The sequence below is a fragment of the Debaryomyces hansenii genome (genome assembly GCF_000006445.2).
Source record: "Debaryomyces hansenii CBS767 chromosome F complete sequence".
Taxonomy (NCBI): domain Eukaryota; kingdom Fungi; phylum Ascomycota; class Pichiomycetes; order Serinales; family Debaryomycetaceae; genus Debaryomyces; species Debaryomyces hansenii.
The window spans coordinates 350014-372159 of record NC_006048.2 but is presented as its reverse complement, the minus strand read 5'-3'; the positions used below and the strand labels follow the sequence as shown (position 1 = coordinate 372159).

At 38.2% G+C, this 22146-nt stretch overlaps 10 protein-coding genes across 10 annotated transcripts; 7 read left to right on the top strand and 3 right to left on the bottom strand. All coding sequences in view use genetic code 12, as the record gives it.

Annotated features, from left to right (window-relative positions):
• Positions 1-172: 172 nt before the first annotated feature.
• On the top strand, positions 173-2353 carry DEHA2F04092g (DEHA2F04092p; the record flags this gene model as incomplete). The annotated part of the gene is made up of 1 exon (XM_460544.1): positions 173-2353. One exon carries the CDS (start codon positions 173-175, stop codon positions 2351-2353), a length of 2181 nt encoding a protein of 726 aa, XP_460544.1.
• Positions 2354-2971: 618 nt separating this feature from the next.
• On the top strand, positions 2972-5899 carry DEHA2F04070g (DEHA2F04070p; the record flags this gene model as incomplete). The annotated part of the gene is made up of 1 exon (XM_460543.1): positions 2972-5899. The coding sequence occupies one exon, from the start codon at positions 2972-2974 to the stop codon at positions 5897-5899; it is 2928 nt and encodes a 975-aa protein (XP_460543.2).
• Positions 5900-6511: 612 nt separating this feature from the next.
• Positions 6512-9751, top strand: DEHA2F04048g (DEHA2F04048p; the record flags this gene model as incomplete). The annotated part of the gene is made up of 1 exon (XM_460542.1): positions 6512-9751. The coding sequence occupies one exon, from the start codon at positions 6512-6514 to the stop codon at positions 9749-9751; it is 3240 nt and encodes a 1079-aa protein (XP_460542.2).
• A 204-nt stretch (positions 9752-9955) lies between these two features.
• On the top strand, positions 9956-10518 carry DEHA2F04026g (DEHA2F04026p; the record flags this gene model as incomplete). Its single annotated transcript, XM_002770689.1, has 2 exons — positions 9956-10020; positions 10080-10518. 2 exons carry the CDS (start codon positions 9956-9958, stop codon positions 10516-10518), a joined length of 504 nt encoding a protein of 167 aa, XP_002770735.1.
• Positions 10519-10705: 187 nt separating this feature from the next.
• DEHA2F04004g (DEHA2F04004p) lies at positions 10706-12526 on the top strand (the record flags this gene model as incomplete). The annotated part of the gene is made up of 1 exon (XM_460540.1): positions 10706-12526. The coding sequence occupies one exon, from the start codon at positions 10706-10708 to the stop codon at positions 12524-12526; it is 1821 nt and encodes a 606-aa protein (XP_460540.2).
• Positions 12527-12887: 361 nt separating this feature from the next.
• DEHA2F03982g (DEHA2F03982p) lies at positions 12888-14312 on the top strand (the record flags this gene model as incomplete). Its single annotated transcript, XM_460539.1, has 1 exon — positions 12888-14312. One exon carries the CDS (start codon positions 12888-12890, stop codon positions 14310-14312), a length of 1425 nt encoding a protein of 474 aa, XP_460539.2.
• A 653-nt stretch (positions 14313-14965) lies between these two features.
• DEHA2F03960g (DEHA2F03960p) lies at positions 14966-17002 on the top strand (the record flags this gene model as incomplete). The annotated part of the gene is made up of 1 exon (XM_460538.1): positions 14966-17002. One exon carries the CDS (start codon positions 14966-14968, stop codon positions 17000-17002), a length of 2037 nt encoding a protein of 678 aa, XP_460538.1.
• A 294-nt stretch (positions 17003-17296) lies between these two features.
• DEHA2F03938g (DEHA2F03938p) lies at positions 17297-18337 on the bottom strand (the record flags this gene model as incomplete). The annotated part of the gene is made up of 1 exon (XM_460537.1): positions 17297-18337. The coding sequence occupies one exon, from the start codon at positions 18335-18337 to the stop codon at positions 17297-17299; it is 1041 nt and encodes a 346-aa protein (XP_460537.2).
• Positions 18338-18816: 479 nt separating this feature from the next.
• Positions 18817-19050, bottom strand: DEHA2F03916g (DEHA2F03916p; the record flags this gene model as incomplete). Its single annotated transcript, XM_460536.1, has 1 exon — positions 18817-19050. One exon carries the CDS (start codon positions 19048-19050, stop codon positions 18817-18819), a length of 234 nt encoding a protein of 77 aa, XP_460536.1.
• Positions 19051-20588: 1538 nt separating this feature from the next.
• Positions 20589-21172, bottom strand: DEHA2F03894g (DEHA2F03894p; the record flags this gene model as incomplete). Its single annotated transcript, XM_002770688.1, has 3 exons — positions 20589-20882; positions 20937-20999; positions 21062-21172. 3 exons carry the CDS (start codon positions 21170-21172, stop codon positions 20589-20591), a joined length of 468 nt encoding a protein of 155 aa, XP_002770734.1.
• Between the last annotated feature and the right edge of the window lie 974 nt (positions 21173-22146).

Below are 22146 nucleotides of genomic sequence, written 5' to 3'. Positions count from 1 at the left end.
AAATTTCTACTTACAGTAATCATCTCCATAAATATAAAAATATTACGTAATGTGGAGCACAATTAATATATTCAGACCTAACAACTATTCATATAATAAGGATACCGTCTTGTTAACCGAATATTCTGTTGAACCCTGAAGAAAGTGTACTATTGTTTTTATTGTCAGATAAATGCAATTATTGAAACCGAAGGGATCGTCCAATTTGAGTTGGTACAGCTATTTCGTGGTAGTTTTATGTTTATGCACCAATGTTAGGGCCATAACCTGGCCATGGGAGGATAGCAGCAGTAGTAGTAGCGACAGCAGTGCCACTAGTTCTAGCAGTGATAGTTCGTCTACAAATGGAATCACCTGGCCATGGCAAGATAATAGTGATAGCAGCAGTAGCGCTAGCAGTGAAAGTAGCTCTAGCAGTGCAAGTAGCTCTAGTGGTGGAAGTAGTGCTAGCAGTGAAAGTAGCACTAGAAAGAATCAATACGCTCCATATGAAACATCCTGTCCTTCGGGAGACATATCCAGAGAGGCGAAAAATATTTCTTCGTCTGAAAGGGATTATATGTCCAATAGACATGAAACGACTAACAAGAATTTGATTGGTTTCTTGTCGAAAAGGGCAAACTTGTCAGACTTTGATGCGAAAAGTTTTATTAACGATTACTCTGATGAACACAATATTTCCATTGGTCTTGCATTTAGTGGAGGAGGATATCGTGCAATGTTGAATGGAGCAGGTCAAATCTTAGGGCTTGACGATAGATATGATGAGGCAAAAGAGAATGGTTTAGGAGGCTTGTTACAAAGTTCTAGTTACTTGGCGGGTTTATCTGGTGGTAATTGGTTAGTTGGTTCGTTAGTTTTAAATAATTGGATTTCTGTGGCCGATATTATTGAAGGTGATATCGATATTTGGAACTTGGAGGATTCCATTTTCAACCCCAGTGGAATAAACCTCGTCAAAACGGTTAGATACTATAATAACATTAGGACTTCTATTGAAGCAAAACAGGATGCAGGCTTTGATACATCACTTACTGATCTTTGGGGCAGGGCCTTATCGCATCAGTTCTTTCCTGACGAAGATGGTGGAGAAAATGTCACCTGGTCCAGCATTAGAGACTTATCAAAGTTCTCTGATTATGAAATGCCATTTCCAATAGTGATAGCTGATGGAAGAACACCTGGAACGTTTATTATGGATTCCAATTCATCCGTTTTTGAAATCAATCCATTCGAGCTAGGATCGTGGGACCCTTCTGTTCATAGTTTTGTTGACGTTAAATACGTTGGTTCTTCGATGAAAAGTAATGACCCCAATACCTCGAAGTGTGCTGTTAATTTCGACAATGGGGGATTTATCATGGGTACATCATCAACCCTTTTTAACCAAGGCCTTTTAAGGATTTCCAATACAGGCTTGAATAAGGCAGTCAAATCGATCGTTTCGAGTATTTTAGGTAAATTAAGCTATGCAGAAGATGACATTGCGGCTTATGAACCAAACCCATTTTATGAGAATGATTTTGGTACCTACAATTCAATCTCCACTAATAATACTCTTTTCTTGGTTGATGGTGGTGAAGATCAACAGAATATTCCATTATACCCTCTTATTCAAAACGCCCGTGATGTTGATATTATTTTTGCTTATGATAATTCAGCAGATACTGACTCAAACTGGCCTAATGGTACTTCATTGGTTCATACATATCGAAGACAATTCTCGAAGCAAGGAAAAGGTACGCCGTTTCCGTATGTTCCTTCAGAAGAAACTTTTGTGAAGGATGAACTAAACAAGCAGCCCGTCTTCTTTGGCTGCGATGCTGGAAACTTAACATCATTACTTGATTTCCATAAAAACTCGGATATTAACGAAACAGACGTTCCTTTAGTTGTATATATGCCAAATTATAGAACGAGCTATAATTCAAACACGTCGACTTATAAAATGTCGTACGACGAAGATGAAAAAATGGGTATTATTAAAAATGGTTTTGAAGTTTCAACAAGTAATAATCTTACTGATGATAGTGACTGGGCTAAGTGTGTTGGATGTGCAATAATAAGAAGATCTCAAGAAAGATTGGGCCAAGAACAATCTTCTGAGTGTAAAAAGTGTTTTGACAACTACTGCTGGAGTGATGGTGAAAAAGCTGCCGCATCATCAAGTGTCAGTGGTTCTTCCTCTACTTCTGAGAGTAGTTCCACTTCAAAGAGTAGCTCTAAGAGTAGTTCAACCTCACAAAGCAGTTCAAGTGACAAGCCCAAGGATAGTAACGCTAATGCATTGTATATTTCGTTGCCTCTTGCATTTTTCACTTCATTTATTATTGCGTTGTCCCTTCTAGTATGATTTTACTCATATCTTTGTATTTCACTTCTCGTACTCATCATTTTTGTACGTTTACAACTGTTTTTCATGTTGACTTTAATTTAATATAGTTTAAAAATGTTTTATTATATTCATAAATTTTGTAATTTTTAGCTAAATTTTGTAATTACCTACGAAAGATATACAATTTTAAATTAAACAAAAAATGAAAATAAAAACTAGAACGAGTCTTCTATAGCAATAGGTTATTATAATGATAAAACATAAACATCTTTCCTATATAGGTATAAGGTCCTATTGGTAATGAGCATCTTTGAGGCAAACATGGATTCGTATTTCTTCCGAAATAAATCAACCAAAAAAAGTAAAGGCAAACAGAAGATACTAATTAATCACTTTAAGTCTATGAAGACATTCATACAGTCTATATTTGATTTGTCTGTACATTTTTCTTAGTTTAAGTTCCTGGATAGTGGTCTTTACAGTATCATTTTGCAGCCGTTAAACCATAATTCACGTGACTAAGTACCCATCGCAAAATTTTAATTTTTTTTAGTTCACTCTTGTAATGATGATGTCCAGCTTAAATCAGAATACACTCATCAATATACAAAACAAAGACATATTGATAGGTTAAAGATGGTTAAATCATATGATCGTTATGAACAAGAAAAATGCTTTGGTGTAATTGCGTCACAGTCGAACATTGTATATCTTCCACCTACTCTGAATCAATCATCAAAAACCATTGGAAGAGCTATTTCATCAGGATTAGAGGAAATTTTGGTTTGGGATATTAAGACAGGTGAAGTACTCAACAGATTGAGAGATGGTTTAACACCAGGTGCTTCAAATGCACCAACTGCTCAAGCACCATCACCGGTCTCATATTTAGCATATCATGAAGACACGAACATTGTCGCTGCAGGATACTTAGATGGATCGATCAAGATATGGGATTTGACATCAGGCTCAGCATTAATCAGCTTTCAAGGTCACAAGTCTTCAATTAGTATTTTAAAATTTGACAGAAGTGGTACTAGGTTGTTGTCTGGGTCGAATGATGCCACGATTATTTTATGGGACTTGGTTGGAGAAGAAGGATTATTCAAATTAAAAGGTCACAAGAGTCAAATCACCGGTTTAAACTTTCTTACCGAGAATCCTGAATCAAAAGGGTCTGATGACCTTGAAGATTACTTGTTGAGTGTTTCTAAAGACGGATTGATTAAATTGTGGGAAGTAAAGACACAGCAATGTGTAGAAACTCATTTAGCTCATTCCAATGAATGCTGGTCTTTAGGAATGAATACTTCAAATAACGTAGCCATAACTACCGGAAACAAGGATCAAGTTAAAGTCTGGGAAATTGACCTTTCTCAACCAGATACTCAAAAATTAATTGAAAAAGGATCATTCGAGAAACAAAGTAAGGCGAGATGCGCTGATATTCAATTTCAAAAGTTGAAAACATCAAGCGCTAACATAACAGACTTATTTTATTTACAGAATGCAGATAGAACTGTGGAAATATTTAGAGTAAGGTCCTCTGATGAAATAAAGAAGGGTATTACTAAGAGAACGAAGAGACTCAAAGAAAAGGGATATGACGAGGACGAAATTTTACAATCATTGAAAGAATCTGAAATAAGTATGATGATCACTCCATTTACTACTTTAAGAACCATTTCCAAGGTGAAGTCATGCACATGGGTTAATAATGATAAGAATAGTAAAAAGTTGGACTTGCTTGTTTCTTTGACTAATAACTCTATTGAATACCATAACATTCCAATTCCCGAACTGATAAAGAAAACTCAAGCATCCGATATATATTCCGTGAAACAACATTCAGTTGACTTGTTAGGTCATAGAACTGATATAAGAGCAATGGATATTGCTGCCGATAATAAATTGTTGGCTACTGCATCGAATGGGGAATTAAAAATTTGGAATATTAAGACCCAGAATGTTATTCGTACATTTGCATTAGAAGGAGGTTACGCTTTGTGTTGTAAGTTTTTGCCAGGAGGGACATTGATTGCAATTGGTTTTAAAAATGGGGATTTAGAGTTATACGATTTAGCTACGTCATCTGTAGTGGACAGAATTGAAAAAGCTCATGATTCAAAGTCAGCTGTTGATGATGAAAATGGATCGGCCATATGGTCGTTGGATTTAACTCCAGATGGGAAGACATTAGTTACCGGTGGTAATGATAAATCTGTAAAGTTTTGGAACTTCAAAGTTGAACAAGAAATGATTCCAGGTTCCAATTCATCTGTGTCGAAATTAAAATTCGTACATAATCAAACTTTGGAATTAAATGAAGATGTGTTATGTGTGAGAATTTCTCCAGATTCAAGATTTTTAGCCGTTTCTTTATTGAATAATAATGTGCAAGTTGTTTTCCTTGATTCGTTGAAATTATTCTTAACATTGTATGGTCATAAATTACCGGTTTTGTCAATTGACATTTCTGATGACTCCAAGTTGATTATCACTTCATCTGCTGATAAGAACATTAAGATTTGGGGTTTGGATTTCGGTGATTGTCATAAGTCTATTTTTGGTCACCAAGATTCGATTATGAATGTTAAGTTCATTCCAGATAGTCACAACTTTTTCTCTTCTGGTAAGGATGGTCTTATCAAATATTGGGACGGTGATAAATTCGAATGTATTCAAAAGTTACCAGCGCACCAATCTGAAGTTTGGTGTTTAGCTATTAGTAGTGATGGAAGATTTATGATTTCCACCTCCCATGATCATTCGATAAGATTGTGGCTTGCTACTGATGACCAGGTTTTCTTGGAAGAAGAAAGAGAAAAGGAAATGGACGAACTTTATGAAAACACATTATTAGAATCGTTGGAAGAAGATCCAACTCACAATAACAACGAGGAAGACGATGAAAAAGAAGACGGAGAAGAAGTATCAAAAGTTACCAAGCAAACTATGGAAACTTTGAAAGCTGGTGAAAAGTTAATGGAAGCATTGGATATCGGTACCGAAGATGTTTTAGCGACGGAAGACTACGAACTGCACTTGAAAAACTTCCAAGCTAAAAGAATTGCTGCTCCACCAGTCAAACCTACTCCAAACCCAATCTTGTTGGCTTTAGGCATTAATGGCCAAGAACATGTTTTAAATACCGTCACCAAAATCAGACCAGCTCAATTGGACGATGCTTTACTAGTGCTTCCATTTTCCTACTCCTTGAAGTTGTTGAAGTTCATCGAAATCTGGACCAACAAACAAAACGTTACAAACAATGTTGTCAATATCTCACTCATCTGTAAAATATTGTTCTTCGTCATCAGGTCAAATGCCAAAGAGTTTATTCACCAAAAGAGTCCTGAGCTCAAAAACCAGCTTGCAACCGTCAAAAAACAGCTCCGTGAAGAATTGTCTAAAACCTCAAACCAACTAGGATACAACATACAAGGTTTGAAGTTTACAAAACAACAATGGAAACTTACTCACGAATCAGAATTTATTGACGAGGCTGAACAAAGGGAATACGAAGACAAGAAGGCTATTAAGAGATCCTTTACAACTATATAATGCTTTACAACTATATAGTTATGTATTATAGATTTAATAAATAAAAGCAATTTTTCATTAACTAATTAAGCTCAAGATCGATTATTTCGGTCATATATGCATATTTCGTATGTCTAATGATGCAACGAAATACGAGAATTCGGATGAGCTCCATTTTAATCCATTCCACTGATGAAACAACATTTTAAAAAATGTTTTTTAATTACCATATATACTTAGGTGTATGTATATACATTTATTCGTACAAAAATCAGATTATTTTATCGTTTGTAGCGTTAGCCTATATAATTTGTAAAAAAGAAGAATTTACATTATGGTGGAGGGGAATTTTCACAGTTCGCAATCATTTTGTAACAAAAAATGGTGGAATTTTTTTATTGATTTCTCATATCAATTTTTCTTGTCGGTAGAGAGAAAATAGCCCTTATTACGGCAAAATTCGTTATAGTGGATCTAAAGGCTTGTACAAATCTAAGATAATTGATAAGAATTGATTTGAAACACATAGACTACTGCAGTTTTACTCTAGGATTAATAAAACAGTGGTGTGATTACCACGGAAATACTAATTAGGACCGAGAAATATATTGGATAATTAATCAACAAAACAAAATGAACAACCTACAGCAACAGCCAGGTAATACTAATTCGTGGCATGCGATGTATTCCGTCAGCGATAGACAGAAAGTGGTACAAATTTTAAGTGGGACGTTGAAAGAGCTTCAGAATGGAAATTATGACGCTCAGAAAGCGGCTAATATGGCGCAGGAGTTCGAAAAGTTCACATTTATGAAATCGCAGAGCAGAGATGAATATCTTCGGTTAATTAAACAGAAGGTGACGCAGCTTCGGGCAGGGATAAGAAACCCGGCAAATGGGAATAACATGGGAGGAAATAATCCGATGGTGAACCAAAATATGGGGCAAAACATGGGCCTGGGCATGGGTATGCAACAGCAGCCGAACATGAATCCACAGAGCAACATGAGACCCCAAAACATGAATTTCTTACAGCAACAAGCACAAGCCAGGCAACAATCAGCTGCTCAAATTCAAGCGCAATTGAGAAATGGTAACATTGCAAACCAAACTCCATCACAAACACAACCTGTTCATCATATACAACAACAGCAACAGCAACAACCTCTGCAACCTCCGCAGCCACAACAATCGCAACCTCCGCAACAACCACAGCCGCAACCTAATCAACAACAACTTCATCAAATTAGTAACATGATAAGAAATGCGCCAATTCCTCAAGCATTATTATCAAAGATCCCAAATTTGCCTCCAAATGTGAATACATGGACGCAGATCTTCGATTGTTTCCAGAAGAAGATTATTCCGCAAGCTGCAATGCCTGTTATAAAGGAGATACACAATACGCATCTTCAGTTAACATTACGCCAGCATCAGCAACAAAAGATCAATCAAATGCAAAGCCAAAGAATGAATCAACAACAGCATCAACAACAGCATCAACAACAGCCTCAATTGCCGCAACAACAACAGCAGCAACAACAGCCTCAGGCTATGAATAACATGGCCGGCACTGTTAATAATTCTAATAACAATACCCCAGTAATGAATTCTGGTAACTTTAATATGAATAATTTGAACCCGCAGCAAAAGCAGCAATTATTAAGAAGACAAATGCAACAAAGGAATTCATTGGCAGGTCAAAATCCATTAATGCAGCAACAAGGCCAAGTGCCATCCCAACCACCTCAACCACAACCACAGCAACAACCATCGCAACCACAACAGCAGAAACCTCAAATGGTACAATCTTCACCTCAAAATCCTCAACAGAGTAAGCCACCTAATTTTACTATTACACCTGATGACATTTTGAAATATAGTTCTGATGCTATGAGGTTATTAACTAGATTGCAATCAAATGGATCTATCCAACCAAATCTTGATCAATCACAAAAGGAGAGCTTTATACGTAAATATATTCATCATCAGAAGACTACGATGTGGAAACAAGGTCAAGTGACTAATAATATGACGAATGTGCCAAATACAGCCAATGCTGGCAATACGGTTAATCAAGCCCAAGTTCAAAGAAGGCTTCAACAGCAAACTGGAGTTAATAGTATGCCTATGCAATCTCAGCCGCAAACTCAACCCCTGGCTCCCCTTTCCCAACAGCTGCCCATGATAAACAATATGCAAATGGGTAATCAACAGCCTATGCCTCACACACAAATGAATAATCAAAATTCACCAATGATGCAGCAAAGAGCTGTGAATACTCCCACAATGCCGATGAACAACAATGATCCTAGTGCTGCTACAAAGAAGCAGGCGGCGATGGGATCATTATCTGCTCTTTTACCTCCATTAACTGATGAAATGAAGTTGCAGTTGAGGCAATTAATTGAGGAAGTTTCAAGGAACAATGTAGCGTTGAAGGATGTTACTATGTTATTATCCCAGCAGGACAAGAACGCAGTGCGTGATACAGTTGTTAGAATTTCTCAACAGTATGCAAATGTGGATAGTATTATAAGTTATTTTTACATTATTACGAGAAATGTGGAAGGTACTAAAAGATTGATTCAAATGAAGTACATGACTAAGAATATTATTGAAAATGTGCAACGAGGCATATATTTAGCGGCTCCAGACTTATTGGAAAAGTTGAGATCTCAATACCAGAAATATTTCGAATACGTTAAAGAACAATTTGCGATTAGAAGACAACGTATGCAAAGCCAGCAACCTCAAGGTCAACCTCCACAACAACAGTTTCTTAATAACCAACAAAGAAATGGTCCAATACAAAATCAAATACCTCAACAACAGGTTCAGGGCATGCCACAACAACAGAATGGCCAAACATTAATGAATATCGGTCCAGTTAATTCTTGGCCGAATGTTGCACCACCGATGCAACAGAGAAACAACATCGGTAGTAGTCCAATGATTCCGAACTCTGTATCTCCAATCATTCCAAAGCAAATGCATCCGTTCCAATCTCCTGCGTCTAATATAAATACTGCTCCTCCAAAGCAAGGGGGAAGGGCACAGAATAAGAAATCAGTTTCGGGTACGACGCCAGGAGCTACTGGAACCAGTAGAAAGAAGTCTATCAATAAAAGTATTTCATCTGTGGGGGGGATTCCAACTCCAGCTAATAATGCGACCACGCCAGCAGCTCTTGCGAATTCGATCAAAACTCCAAATAGTATTCCAACTCCACAAGTTCCTCCAACACAAAGTAATAAGAATACTCCTGCTGAACAACAATCGCCAAACTCTCAAATGAAAAGAGCCCCTTCAAATGCAGGATTGAAAATTACGGAAGATACAGTGGGAACGATATTCAATAATAGTGAAGTGGATCCAAAACTTGCAAAGAGGAGAGAATTATCCGATACAGACCCCTTGAAATTCTTTTACGCTTCGTTGTCTAATTTGCTCGAAATCGATGACTTGGCAGGCGATCAACAGGGACTTCCAACCCCAGCTCAATCGTCTTCATCGACTGGAAGTAAGATTGGAATCGCCAAGTCCCCGTTATCTCCAGTTATCACTTCTAATGAATGGACGTGTGAAATCAAACCTATGGCAATCACATCTTCATTCAAACAAGTCGGCACTATAAGGGAATTGACAGCATCAGATATTGTCCAGACATGTGCCGATTTAGCCTTAACTGAAGTTGAAGAGTTTTCGAAGAAGGGTGTCAAACGTGAAAATGATGAAATGGATGATAGTGACGATATTGACAATTTATTCTCCGATAAGAAGCCTAAGGTTGAAGATGATGACTACAAATTTATGTATGAACCAGTCGAGTTTGATGAATGGCAAAAATTTATGGTTGCCAGCATGCAGTAAGATCGAACCTTTCATTCAACTAAAGCATGGTGACACTCGCCTATATATTTATTTAATAACAATGTATTTTTATGTGTATGATTCAAACCAGAAAATTATGTAGGAGAGTTAAACGAAGGTTCGCGTGCAGATTTGGGTCCTCGTTCTGATAGAGAGAAGCTTTCTTTAACGATAAAAAACCTTACCAATATTCATAACGACAGTATGACAGCTACATCTAGAACAGTTGATAAAAAGATATCCGTTGCCTTCGTTTGCTTGGGTAATATGTATGCATCAAATAATTTTTCATGACTAGTTAAAGATTTTTCAGTACTAACATTTACAGTTGTCGTTCCCCAATGGCAGAAGCCATTTTTAAACATAAGGTACACGAGTTAGGTTACTCCGAATATTTCAAAATCATAGATTCTTATGGGACCGGTGGCTACCATATCGGTGACCCACCAGATTCCAGATCTGCTAAGACTTGTCGTAAGCATGGTGTTCCAGTGGACCATCTGGCACAACAAATAACATCGAAGGACTTCAAGAAATTTGATTATGTTATATGCATGGACCAGTCTAATCTTTCGGACTTGTTGTTCATGAAGCCTAGAGAATCTAAAGCAAGGGTTGCACTTTTCGGTGAATGGAAAGCTGATTCCAAATTCAATACTGTTGTTCAAGATCCATACTATGGAGGCATAAATGGTTTTGAAACAAATTTCCAACAAATATCCCACTTCAGCGAAGAGTTCTTGAAGCGTGAAGTAGGTGAGTTATGAACTAGCTTAGATAGCAGAGGTTAACCATATAGACTCGATTAGCTTGTATATGTGTAAATATAGGAATAGAACGAGCGTATATTTAGTCACACTCGTTAATTGGCAAAACAAAAACCTACGATAGTATTACCATCAACTGCGATTAGAGAAGAAGTTATAATATATAGAGGTATTGAACTAGGTTATAATGAGTACTAGAAAGCTACAACAAGAGTTCGATAAGACGAACAAAAAAATTGCGGAAGGATTAACTGTTTTCGATGATATTTACGATAAATTGATGACGACTGAAATTAGTTCCCAGAAGGAAAAATTGGAAAGTGACTTGAAGAAGGAAATCAAGAAGTTGCAGAGACTGAGAGACCAATTGAAAACATGGATTAGTGACACCAGTATCAAGTTAGATAAAAGTTTAATACAAGACAACCGTACCAAAATTGAACATGCTATGGACCAATTCAAAGACTTGGAGAAGTCATCTAAGATCAAACAATTCTCCAACGAAGGATTGGAGTTGCAAAGCCAGAAGACAAAGTATAACAAATTCACGGACCCCGAAGACGCGAAGAAGCAAGAAGCTTGTAATTACATCGGCGACATAATTGATCAGTTGAACCAGCAGAACGAGTCATTGGAACTGGAGATACATCTGCTTGCCACTCAATTGAAGAAAACCAAATCGGCAAACTCGTATAGCGTACAATCGTCAATTGATGATTGTAAGTATAACGTGGAGAGGAATAATAATCATTTAAGTAAATTGGAAATGATCTTGAGAAACATAGAAAACGAGAACTTAGATCCTGAACGTGTGGATGATATTAAAGATGATTTGGAATACTACGTTGAAACTAATCAAGAAGATGATTATGTCGAATATGACGATTTCTATGATCAATTAGAAATGTCTGAAGAGAACGATATTCTTGGTTCTGGACAAGATGCGAATGAAGATAATGAAGAAAATAAAGCAGAAGTGAAAGAAGGACCGAAGGAGGAACCTAAGGATGGACCAAAAGAAGAACCTAAACCAGAAACAAAAACTGAAACTAAGCCAGAAGCCAAAACGGAATCTAAACGTGAAACTAAGCCAGAAATCAAAAGCGAGGCAAAGAGTGAACCTAAATCGTCGAATGAGTCGACTTCTGCTGCTAGTACTCTTGCGAGAAAAGGAAAGACTACAGTCGTACCAGCGGCAAACCCACCACCTCTTAATACGGCTCAATCATACTCAAACATTATCAAGGCATCCATGTCATCTCCAGCAGCTGCAAAAGTCCTTCCCCCAGGATTAAACCAAGCAAAGTCATCAACATCATCACCACAACGCACGCCACAGAAACTCCACCAAGCAGACGACAGCAAAAAGAGAGTAGTCTCTCAAACCCAACATATTCCATCCACGCAGCCAGAAACTAGGTCTGAGACGCAACTGCCAATTTTAAATGTAAATAAACCTATCTTTGACACTGTAAACAGGCTATCAACTTTGCCCCAATCGAGGTTGCACAATCCATTACCATTCCAATCGATTGTTCTGTTGTTAGAATCATCTTTACTCAACTGTCCAGACTCATTTGACGCAGAGAAACCAAGACAATACCACCCCACAAGCATCCATCCATCGTCGGTGGACTACCCACAGGAGCCAATGTATGAGTTGAACTCGAGCCACATAATGAAGAAGTTTGACAACGATACCCTTTTCTTTTGCTTTTACTACAGCGAGGGCATCGATAACCTAGCCAAGTGGAATGCTGCACAGGAGTTGAGCAAACGAGGCTGGATTTTCAACACTGACGTGAAGCAATGGTTCTTAAAGGATAATAAGAACGGAGGTAAAAATAGATCTATGTCTATAATACAAAAGGAAGAAGACGAACAAAACAAGCAAGACGATTCTGCAAATAATGAAGAGAACTATAAGTATTTTGACTACGAGAAGACGTGGTTAACTAGAAGAAAGGAGAACTATAAATTTAGTCAAGATTTCAGGGAGTCTTTTTAAACCATCATTATCGTCTTTTGTCATCATTTCACATCGTGTATTTTAGTTTATTTAGACTACATATTATCAGCATATATTATAATCTTAATTGTAACGTCTTGAGTATCCATTTTGCATTAGATCTAGATCGACAAATTTTGTGTACTGAAATAAATTGCGGATCATCAGACACGATAAAAAAAATCGCCCTATGTTAGATAAGAGTATGTGGATCTAGAAGACTGGCTAAGAGTATTTAGGTCATATTTCAGATAACTAAGAAGCTAGAGTACACTTTGAGGAATATTAAGCTATTATATCGGGCTGCTGAGTTTTTCTACTACATATGAAAGTGCTGATAATAGATAAGACTTAAGACATAATGACAGTTATACCGTATTCGATTTTTGAAAAGAGAACTAAATGCGTTGATTGCCCTTCGAAGCCGAAGAATTCATGCCCAAAATGTGAGTCAGGAAAAGAATGTGTTTTGGCCCATCAAACATGCGACACTTGTGCTTATTATAAATGTACACGGATTGATGGAGATTCAACTAAATCCAAGCCTGTCGGAGGCATAATAGGGGGATCGATCGGAGGATTCGTATTGATATTGATGGTGGTAGGAATTTTGTATTATAAGTTCGTATATCGAAAGAAACATCCTGTGTTACTAGAGGATGATGATGATATATTGATGAGTGGAATCGAGTCTGAGAGCGACCGCAAGAGTGACTATACCATCAGTAACCTTGATAGTTACCAGGGAGACCCCAATATGGCACCATTAGGGGGTTTAACGAGGAATGGAAGTACTCAGGAGAAGACAGGAACGAGACCTGCTGCTGCCAACAAGAGGATATCGTCGTACGAGTCGTTCACCAGACCCAAGACCAAATATAACAAGAACACCAGACGGACTGGGGGTCGCGGGGGTGCGAGAGCGAGAACTAGAGTTGGTGCCTATCTGGATAATAATTCTAGTAGACATTCTGTGGCCACGACCATGTCCACTACAAACGCATCTAACATTTTGCCTATTGCATATATACCGGGGGTTACCGTGAGACCCACCAAGAACAATACCAGATCGATCTATTCGTACGAGACCGAGTCTGTGTTCTCTGACTTGAATACGATCGAGAATGCGTCTATCATTGGGGACGTGATGAGAGCCAACCAGCTCCAGGATGCAAACGCTGGGCAGGCCGACGCAAATGCTAACGGGTCTACAAATAAAGACAGCACCATGACCGCCATCAAGGCCCATCCCAAGTTGATCAATGTTGACAGAATTGAAGAAGAGGACGAAGACGATATTACAGACGAAGACGATGACACATATGCGGACACGTACGACGACTCGCTGGTGGCATACGAGGCACAACAAGACGCCACAAACACCACGAACATGAGAGACTCCCAAACGTCGATTCCCCAGGAGAACCCTGTGGACATGTCGTCCGAAGAGCACCACTACATCAATGTTAACGCCGATGATGATGCTGATTCAGACTCTGACGTCGACTCAGACATCGGCGAGATCACCAGGGCTACTAGTGTGAAAAGGCCGGCCGAATCCATACCCCAGAGTCGTGAAGTGCTTCTTGATGTCACCGGTGGGCCCAATTCCACCTCCTCCATCACCGTGGACACCCACCATGAAGCCGTCGAGTTGTCCCAATTGGGCAGACCCACCGGACCCTTACACCAGTATAACGAAACAGACTCCCCCACGAACACGTCCGCCGGCTCGTTTATCTTAGATGTCGAATTCGAGGATTCCCGCCCTTTTAGCGATCCCTAGGTGGCCGGTTTATGCTCGTTAACTCTGCTTAAGCCGTTCAACGATTTTTGCGCACCGGAGTGTTCTTTTCCGAATAATCCTTAACAAGAATCCTACTCAACCTTCCGGCTCACTACCTTCCATATACCCTACATACTACTACCCCAAAAATATATGCCCAGCACCAATTCACATTTTTCCGTCTATACGGCCAACCAAATTAAAAGCAACGCCCGAGAGTTATACCCTGGTCGACTGTGAAACCACCATCACGAACCTTGGTGGAACCAGAACAAACCAGAACACCCCTAGGGATTCAGTGATGACTACATACTAGTGGTGCTGCAATATACCGGTACCGGTCGACCGACAATTTCGTTCTTTGTTTTAGTACAAACCGTGCATTTGATCCACGTTATTCGTTTATTTTCGGAATTATATTCAGTAACATCCGGTTGAATTGCTATTCCTGCCTATGACTGTTCATGGAGGATCATATGTACCCAACGTTATCCTCAGCATCGACTTTGTATGATTTCTAATGGTTACATAATAGGCAACTTATTTAAATGAGCCAATAACTTTTCGGACGAAAATTTGAAAAATTGTAGTTTATCTATATATTAGTATTAATTATTATAAATTAGGTATTAATAGATTATATTTCCGATACAATGTCCCAAGATCTTGATCAATTAGCTATTAGTACTATCCGTTTGTTATCGGTAGATTCAGTCGATAAGGCCCAATCTGGTCACCCTGGTGCTCCATTAGGTTTGGCTCCAGCAGCCCACGCTGTGTGGCAAAAAATGAAGTTCAACCCAAAGGACACCAATTGGATCAACAGAGATAGATTTATCTTATCCAATGGTCATGCCTGTGCTTTATTATACTCCTTATTGGTGTTGTACGGTTACGATTTGACTGTTGAAGACTTGAAGCAATTCAGACAATTGAACTCCAAGACTCCAGGTCACCCTGAAGCTTTGGATGTTCCAGGGTGTGAAGTGACCACTGGTCCATTAGGTCAAGGTATTTCCAATGCTGTTGGTTTGGCCATGGCCCAAAAGCAATTTGGTGCTACCTACAACAAGCCAGACCACAAGATCTCCGACAGTTACACTTATGCTTTCTTAGGTGACGGTTGTTTGATGGAAGGTGTTGCTTCTGAAACCTGTTCTTTAGCCGGTCACTTGCAATTGAATAACTTGATTGCTTTCTGGGATGATAACCATATCTCTATTGATGGTAACACTAATGTTGCTTTCACCGAAGATGTTATGCTCAGATTCAAGGCTTACGGATGGCACTTAATTGAAATCGCCGAGGGTGACACTGACTTGGATGCCATTGCTAAGGCTATCGATGAAGCTAAGAAGGTTGAAGACAAGCCAACTTTGATCAGATTAACCACCACAATTGGTTTCGGTTCTTTAGCACAAGGTACCCACGGTGTCCACGGTGCTCCATTGAAGGCTGATGACATCAAGCAATTGAAGGAAAGTATGGGCTTCAACCCAGAAGAAACCTTCGTTATTCCAAAGGAAGTTACCGACTACTTGAAGAAACACGTTGAAGAAAACCAAAAGGTCCAAGAAGACTGGAAGAAGTTATTTGAATCATACAAGCAAAAGTACCCAGAATTAGGTGCTGAATTGCAACGTCGTCTTGACGGTAAGTTACCAGAAAACTGGTCCGACGCTTTGCCAACCTACTCTCCTTCTGACAGCGCTGTTGCTACCAGAAAGTTATCCGAAACTGTATTAACCAAAATCTTACCAGTTATTCCTGAAATTATCGGTGGTTCTGCTGATTTGACTGGTTCTAACTTAACCAGAGCCGCTGGTTCTGTTGATTTTCAACCACCTGCCACTGGCTTAGGTGACTATTCTGGTAGATACATCAGATACGGTGTTAGAGAACACGGTATGGGTGCTATCATGAACGGTATTGCTGCATTCGGTGCCAACTACAAGAACTACGGTGGTACTTTCTTGAACTTCGTTTCCTATGGTGCTGGTGCCGTCAGATTGTCTGCTTTATCTCACCATCCAGTTATCTGGGTTGCTACCCACGATTCCATCGGTTTAGGTGAAGATGGTCCAACCCATCAACCTATCGAAACTTTAGCTCACCTCAGAGCTATTCCAAACTTATCTGTCTGGAGACCAGCTGATGGTAATGAAACTTCTGCTGCTTACTTACAAGCTATTGAATCTACTTCTACTCCTTCAATTATTGCTTTAACTAGACAAAACTTACCTCAATTAGAAGGTTCATCTATTGAAAAGGCTGCTAAGGGTGGTTACACTTTAGTTAAGCAAGATAAGCCAGATGTCATCATTGTCTCTTCCGGTTCCGAAGTCTCTATTTCTGCTGATGCTGCTAAGAAATTAGAATCTGAAGGTTTCAAGGCTGGTGTTGTCTCCATGCCAGATTTCTTAACCTTCGATAAGCAACCATTAGACTACCGTTTATCTGTTTTACCAGATGGTGTCCCAATCATGTCCGTCGAAGTTATGTCCTCGTTCGGATGGTCTAAATACTCTCATGAACAATTTGGTTTGAACAGATTCGGTGCTTCCGGTAAGGGTCCAGAAATTTACAAATTCTTCGAATTCACCCCAGAAGGTGTTGCTGATAGAGCCGCCAAGACTATTCAATTTTACAAGGGTAAGCCATTATTATCTCCATTAAACAGAGCTTTTTAAATAAAGTAAGTAGTGATTATTAAGGTTATATTTTTATATTTATATTAATATTTGAGTGGTTGTAGAGATCGTATATGAAGGCATGCACACATTTATTGTCAAGAGAGAGATGTATAGCTGTTTTTGATGTCCATTTGCTGTTAAACAAAGGACTGGCCTAATAGATCGATACGGTGCAATGTAACTACGATTAATGCCACTGCAAATTACATGAACTTTGAATAGATAGCATATATTCTTTTTTGGTAGAATGTATCAAACACTCTTAATAAACATACTGAAATATTTAAAAAATCATTTTGAGGTATCAACGACGTATCTACCTAAAATCTTACCTTCTTCCATCAATTTATAGATACTAGCCAATTCAGATAAACCAACAACCTTAATTGGGCATTTAATAAGGCCTCTTGCAAAGAAGTCAATTGCTTCAGCAGAATCAGCCCTGTTACCCACATAAGAACCCTTGATAGAAACACATTTAACAACAGTGTTGAAGATACCAGCTTCAAGCTTAGCATGTGGTAAACCTACTAAGACAACAGTACCACAAGATCTAACATATTCAGTCGATTGGTTCATGGCAGCGACTGAGACAGAAACGTTGATAACAGCGTGAGGACCTCCACCAGTGGTTTCCAGAATTTCCTTAACAACGTCCTTACTTTTGGTAAAGTCAACATAGGATTCAGCACCTAAGGACTTGACGAACTCTCCCTTATCGCCCCCATCAACTGCTAAAACTCTGAAACCCATGGCCTTAGCGTATTGAAGCGCTAAGGAACCTAAACCACCAGCTGCACCAGAAATTGCAACCCATTGACCTGGCTTTGCACCGGAAGTCTTTAAAGCTTTGTAAACAGTAATACCAGCACATAAAATTGGAGAAACTGAAGCTAAGTCGGTTCCTTTTGGAATTCTAGCAGCATGAACAGCATCGGCAGTGGCGTATTGTTGGAAAGTACCGTCATGGGTGTATCCAGACATATCAGCTTTGGCACAGTTGGATTCATTGGAGTTTTGACAGAATTCACAATTCAAACAGGTACCATTGATCCATTTGATACCTGCTAAATCACCGATTTCCCATCCTTGGACATTTTCACCAATGGCAACAACTTCACCCGCACCTTCATGTCCACCTACCAAAGGCAATTTAGTTGGTAAAGGCCAGTCTCCTTTCCATGCATGGAGGTCAGTATGACAGACCCCAGAGAACTTAACATTGATTAAAATTTCGTTAGGTTTTGGCTTTGGAACCGCAATATCAGCATATTTCAATTCACCACCGGAGGTTTCGAAGATAATAGCTTTTTGAGTTTTTGGAATGGACATTTTAATAATTTGGATTTTTACAAGTGTGTATAATTAACAAGAATCAAATAACAATTATCTGGAGAACATCAATCCCTTTTATATCACTTTCGACTTCGCTTATTGAAAAGCAATTACCCTATTCCACTACTGTCAACCCCACACTCATCGTTGATTCTTGGGCACGATTTCAACTCATAGGTTTCGCTTCGCTGATCCCGTTTGTAATATTTCGCAGTTAAGTTGACTTATGACCGACAAGTTCTAAACACCGATTAAGGTCATTATGGCTATACTAGTGTTGGATAGTCCGATAAGAGACAATTTTGAGTTAACAATGGACCACTTGTATAGTGTATGAATATGCATAAGGGTTCGGATTTAAATTCTCCACATAATATCGTGGTATTGTAGGGATTGAGAAGAAATTAAGGTTCTAAGGACCTTCTATACATTAACACTTGAAATAGAGATGATAAAGCATTTACGGTGACTAGCTATCACATAAACACCATGAAATAGAAATGGTCGATGTGCTTGGTCATTGAGAAACGGGCCAATGCTTGAAACCCAACGATTTGTTTCGGGCTTAAGAAGTCTCTTTTTAACGAACATAACGTGTTGGGAAATTTCAAGATTGCCGATTTTGGCTCCATGTATTCTCGGACATAATGCAACAAGGTATTTATCCGGAGAGAAGTACAGATGACTAGTGAAATATGTAAACACTGCATGGACTTAGGGTGTAATGATAAGCCGAAACGATCAGATGCCAACGGTACTCGATCCTATTGTCTACTACATTGAGTAAATTTGACTATGTATGGGGCGGTGGTAGCTGTCTTGTAACGTACTAATTTTCTTGAACATGCAAGATGTGCTTGTATGAACGCTCAATTCCAAGTACACTCTGTCCATGGGGATCGACAAATCGCATACTTGAAGATTTGAGTAACATTTTTGGACCCATTTATCAGGTAGAATCATCGTGTTGACTGGAGATGAGTGATACGCTATAAGGTTTCGAGTTACAGGAAGCATACAACGATAAGCTTTGAATAGTTCCAATAGGCCAATAAATTTGGAACCATTTTGTTTCTGCGCATGGTTCGGCCTTTAACATTTCTCCGCAGAAAGTACCAGCTGCAACAAAGCAGATAATTTCAATGCTAGGATTTAAAGAACACGACAAGTATATGCTTGTTGTCTGATGCAAGGCACAGTTACTTTCGGTGGTAGCTTTTCATCGTCTAAGGTGGAGACTTTTGTTTCATGTTCACTGTACACCGTAGATGCATATGTAGTTAATCACCAGCCATTTCCAACTTCATCCATTGACTGTTCAACAATTTGTCGTATGGTATAGGATATTTGTCAGATTTATGTAGGCACTCTGAAATTACTAAGAGGTTAAAGGGTTCATGCGAGCATAATTGAAAAATTAGTGATGCTTCTGATATTTATAGACCATTTAAAATTTACCCTAGTGGCCCTACAAGACTATTAAGGTGTATCTTCTTTATTCAAGATTAAGTTGCTCCGGCACGAGTAGAATCAGTCAGTCATATATTAGCGGCTCTTATAAACACCTCGAGTAAACTATATACACACATTTGTCGTATCAACCACTTATGTCCTAAGGCTCATAAATTAGTCAAGCCATAGACTAATCAAGTCAATAAGCTAGACACTCTTTGAATTTTTCATCATTTACATAGCCTTATGACCTATCAGATTGTAGTCCTTACATATCCGCATAATTTCTGTTGCATTAAGATTGATGAATGGTTGAAATATGAGTAACTTCCAAAAAGAACACAAGGCAAACAAATAGAACTTTAACCCGACTATTCAATAATATATCAGCTTCTAAACGGTCGCAACAAGGCTCTAAACATGATGGTTTAAGAATTTAACCTAATATCATAGATATCCGATATATGCATTTGGTTATGATAAGACTGTGGCGCTAGGGTCTCAATTTCCACTTCCAGGCAATTAATGGTGTTTATCCGATAATGAACGTTGGATAAAAGCAATATTTGCATATTAATTCCGTATCTTTCGACTCAAATTGCTATTAGGTGACATAAGTATTTTTCAAGATAAAAAATATAATCTACGGAAAACCGAAGCATATCTCTGTAACCATATTGATAGTAGGGCTATATCCTACTTAAATTACACATGTGAATGACCTCTATAACTATCTATCCTGCACGTTTAGTATACCTGGGTCATAATGAATATCAATCTTTTCGAAGAAAATTGATTAGTAGTAGCCTCTTGGCTCCCATTTATCGGATTGAATGAATTCAATTAATGTCTTAGACCCTGTTTGTAGCAACGGATGCCCGCTAACAATCGATATGAATTTTTCTAAACCTTGTCTTCTTTTCTCAATATTAAGGTCGTTAAACTTATTGGAATTAAGCAATATCTTCCCCGGTAATGGCGGTATTATAACTCTAGTAGTTTCTTGTTCCAAAAGCTTTCTGAATATGACAAAATCAGAATATCTTCTCCGTACTCTGCTGTTACGCTTTTTGAATGCTGGTATATTGGTCTAAATGTTAATAACTGAACTCTAAGGTTTTGGATATTTCAAAATTATACTTACTCGACATATGATTTCATAATCAGTAAAGAGCTCTTTTCCATAATGTGTTTGTGGATTTCGTACCTGATATGTTAGTGAATTTGCTTTTGGATTGCATTCGATATTGGACATAATGATTTACATACCTCAATTTCTAAAAAGTTTTCGGGTTCTCCGTATAATTCATTGAATGACTGTTGCTTATGTTTAGATGTTGTATTGATTACATCGTTTATCGATTGAAATGGCTTTGACATTTTGTCTTAGTTCAGGAGTAGCCTATTATCCCCTTGAAATCATTTGTGGAAAATATCACGACTTTTTGGTGAGATTTAGAATGCACTATTTTTTTGCCATACATGAACTAACACTAAATACAAGCAGTACTAATAAAATAATTTCCAATTGCCTTCGGCGTATGGGAAGACTGAAGTTTTTATTGTGGTGATTTGGACTGCTGTTCAAGTCAGATTGCTTATATTTATAAAATGTGCAAAATTTACAAAAGTTTAGAAAAGAAATAAATATGTATTCGTGAACTACTTAAACTCTAAACCGATTATAACCCGATGTATAACTTCTAGCGGTTTAAATTATGATTGAAGATAAATGTAAGTGCTAATGCATTTGTAAGATTGAAGTTTCAATGTATACTCAACTTAGAATAAGAATTTGTTATTCTTTGGGACATGATTTGCTTTATTTGAAAAATAATAAGCAGCATGAGGCCATCCTAATATAATTCCCAAACCACTAGCCCAGGCTAAAACAGCCGGTACTCTTTTGGCGTATAATGACTTAAATTGAGTTCTTGGTAACTTTGCGATGGCTGACATTGTTGTTAATTATTGCGATTTTAAATGCTGAGATTGTATATTTCAGGGATTTGAATATATAACTGATGAGGAAAAGGAATAGATAGAATCATAGTAAAGTTATTGGGTTTATATATACATCAACGTCTTAGAATGGGTGCAAAAATGAGGTGATACTAATGTCACTCAATAAATGAGTATCACCTTATTTTCGCGGTAAAGATGACTTCTCTAAAGTAAAAAATCACCTTATTTTCCGGATTTGTCCGGTCAAGTAGGGCCATCTTTGTAATTCTGAACCACTAATTAGCTGATTTTTGGCCCACGGAAGAATTGATTGTTACTATTGGAACTAAATGGAATATATTTAAAGCGATTATCGAACGATAGTCGTACAATAAGTAATAAGATGCGAT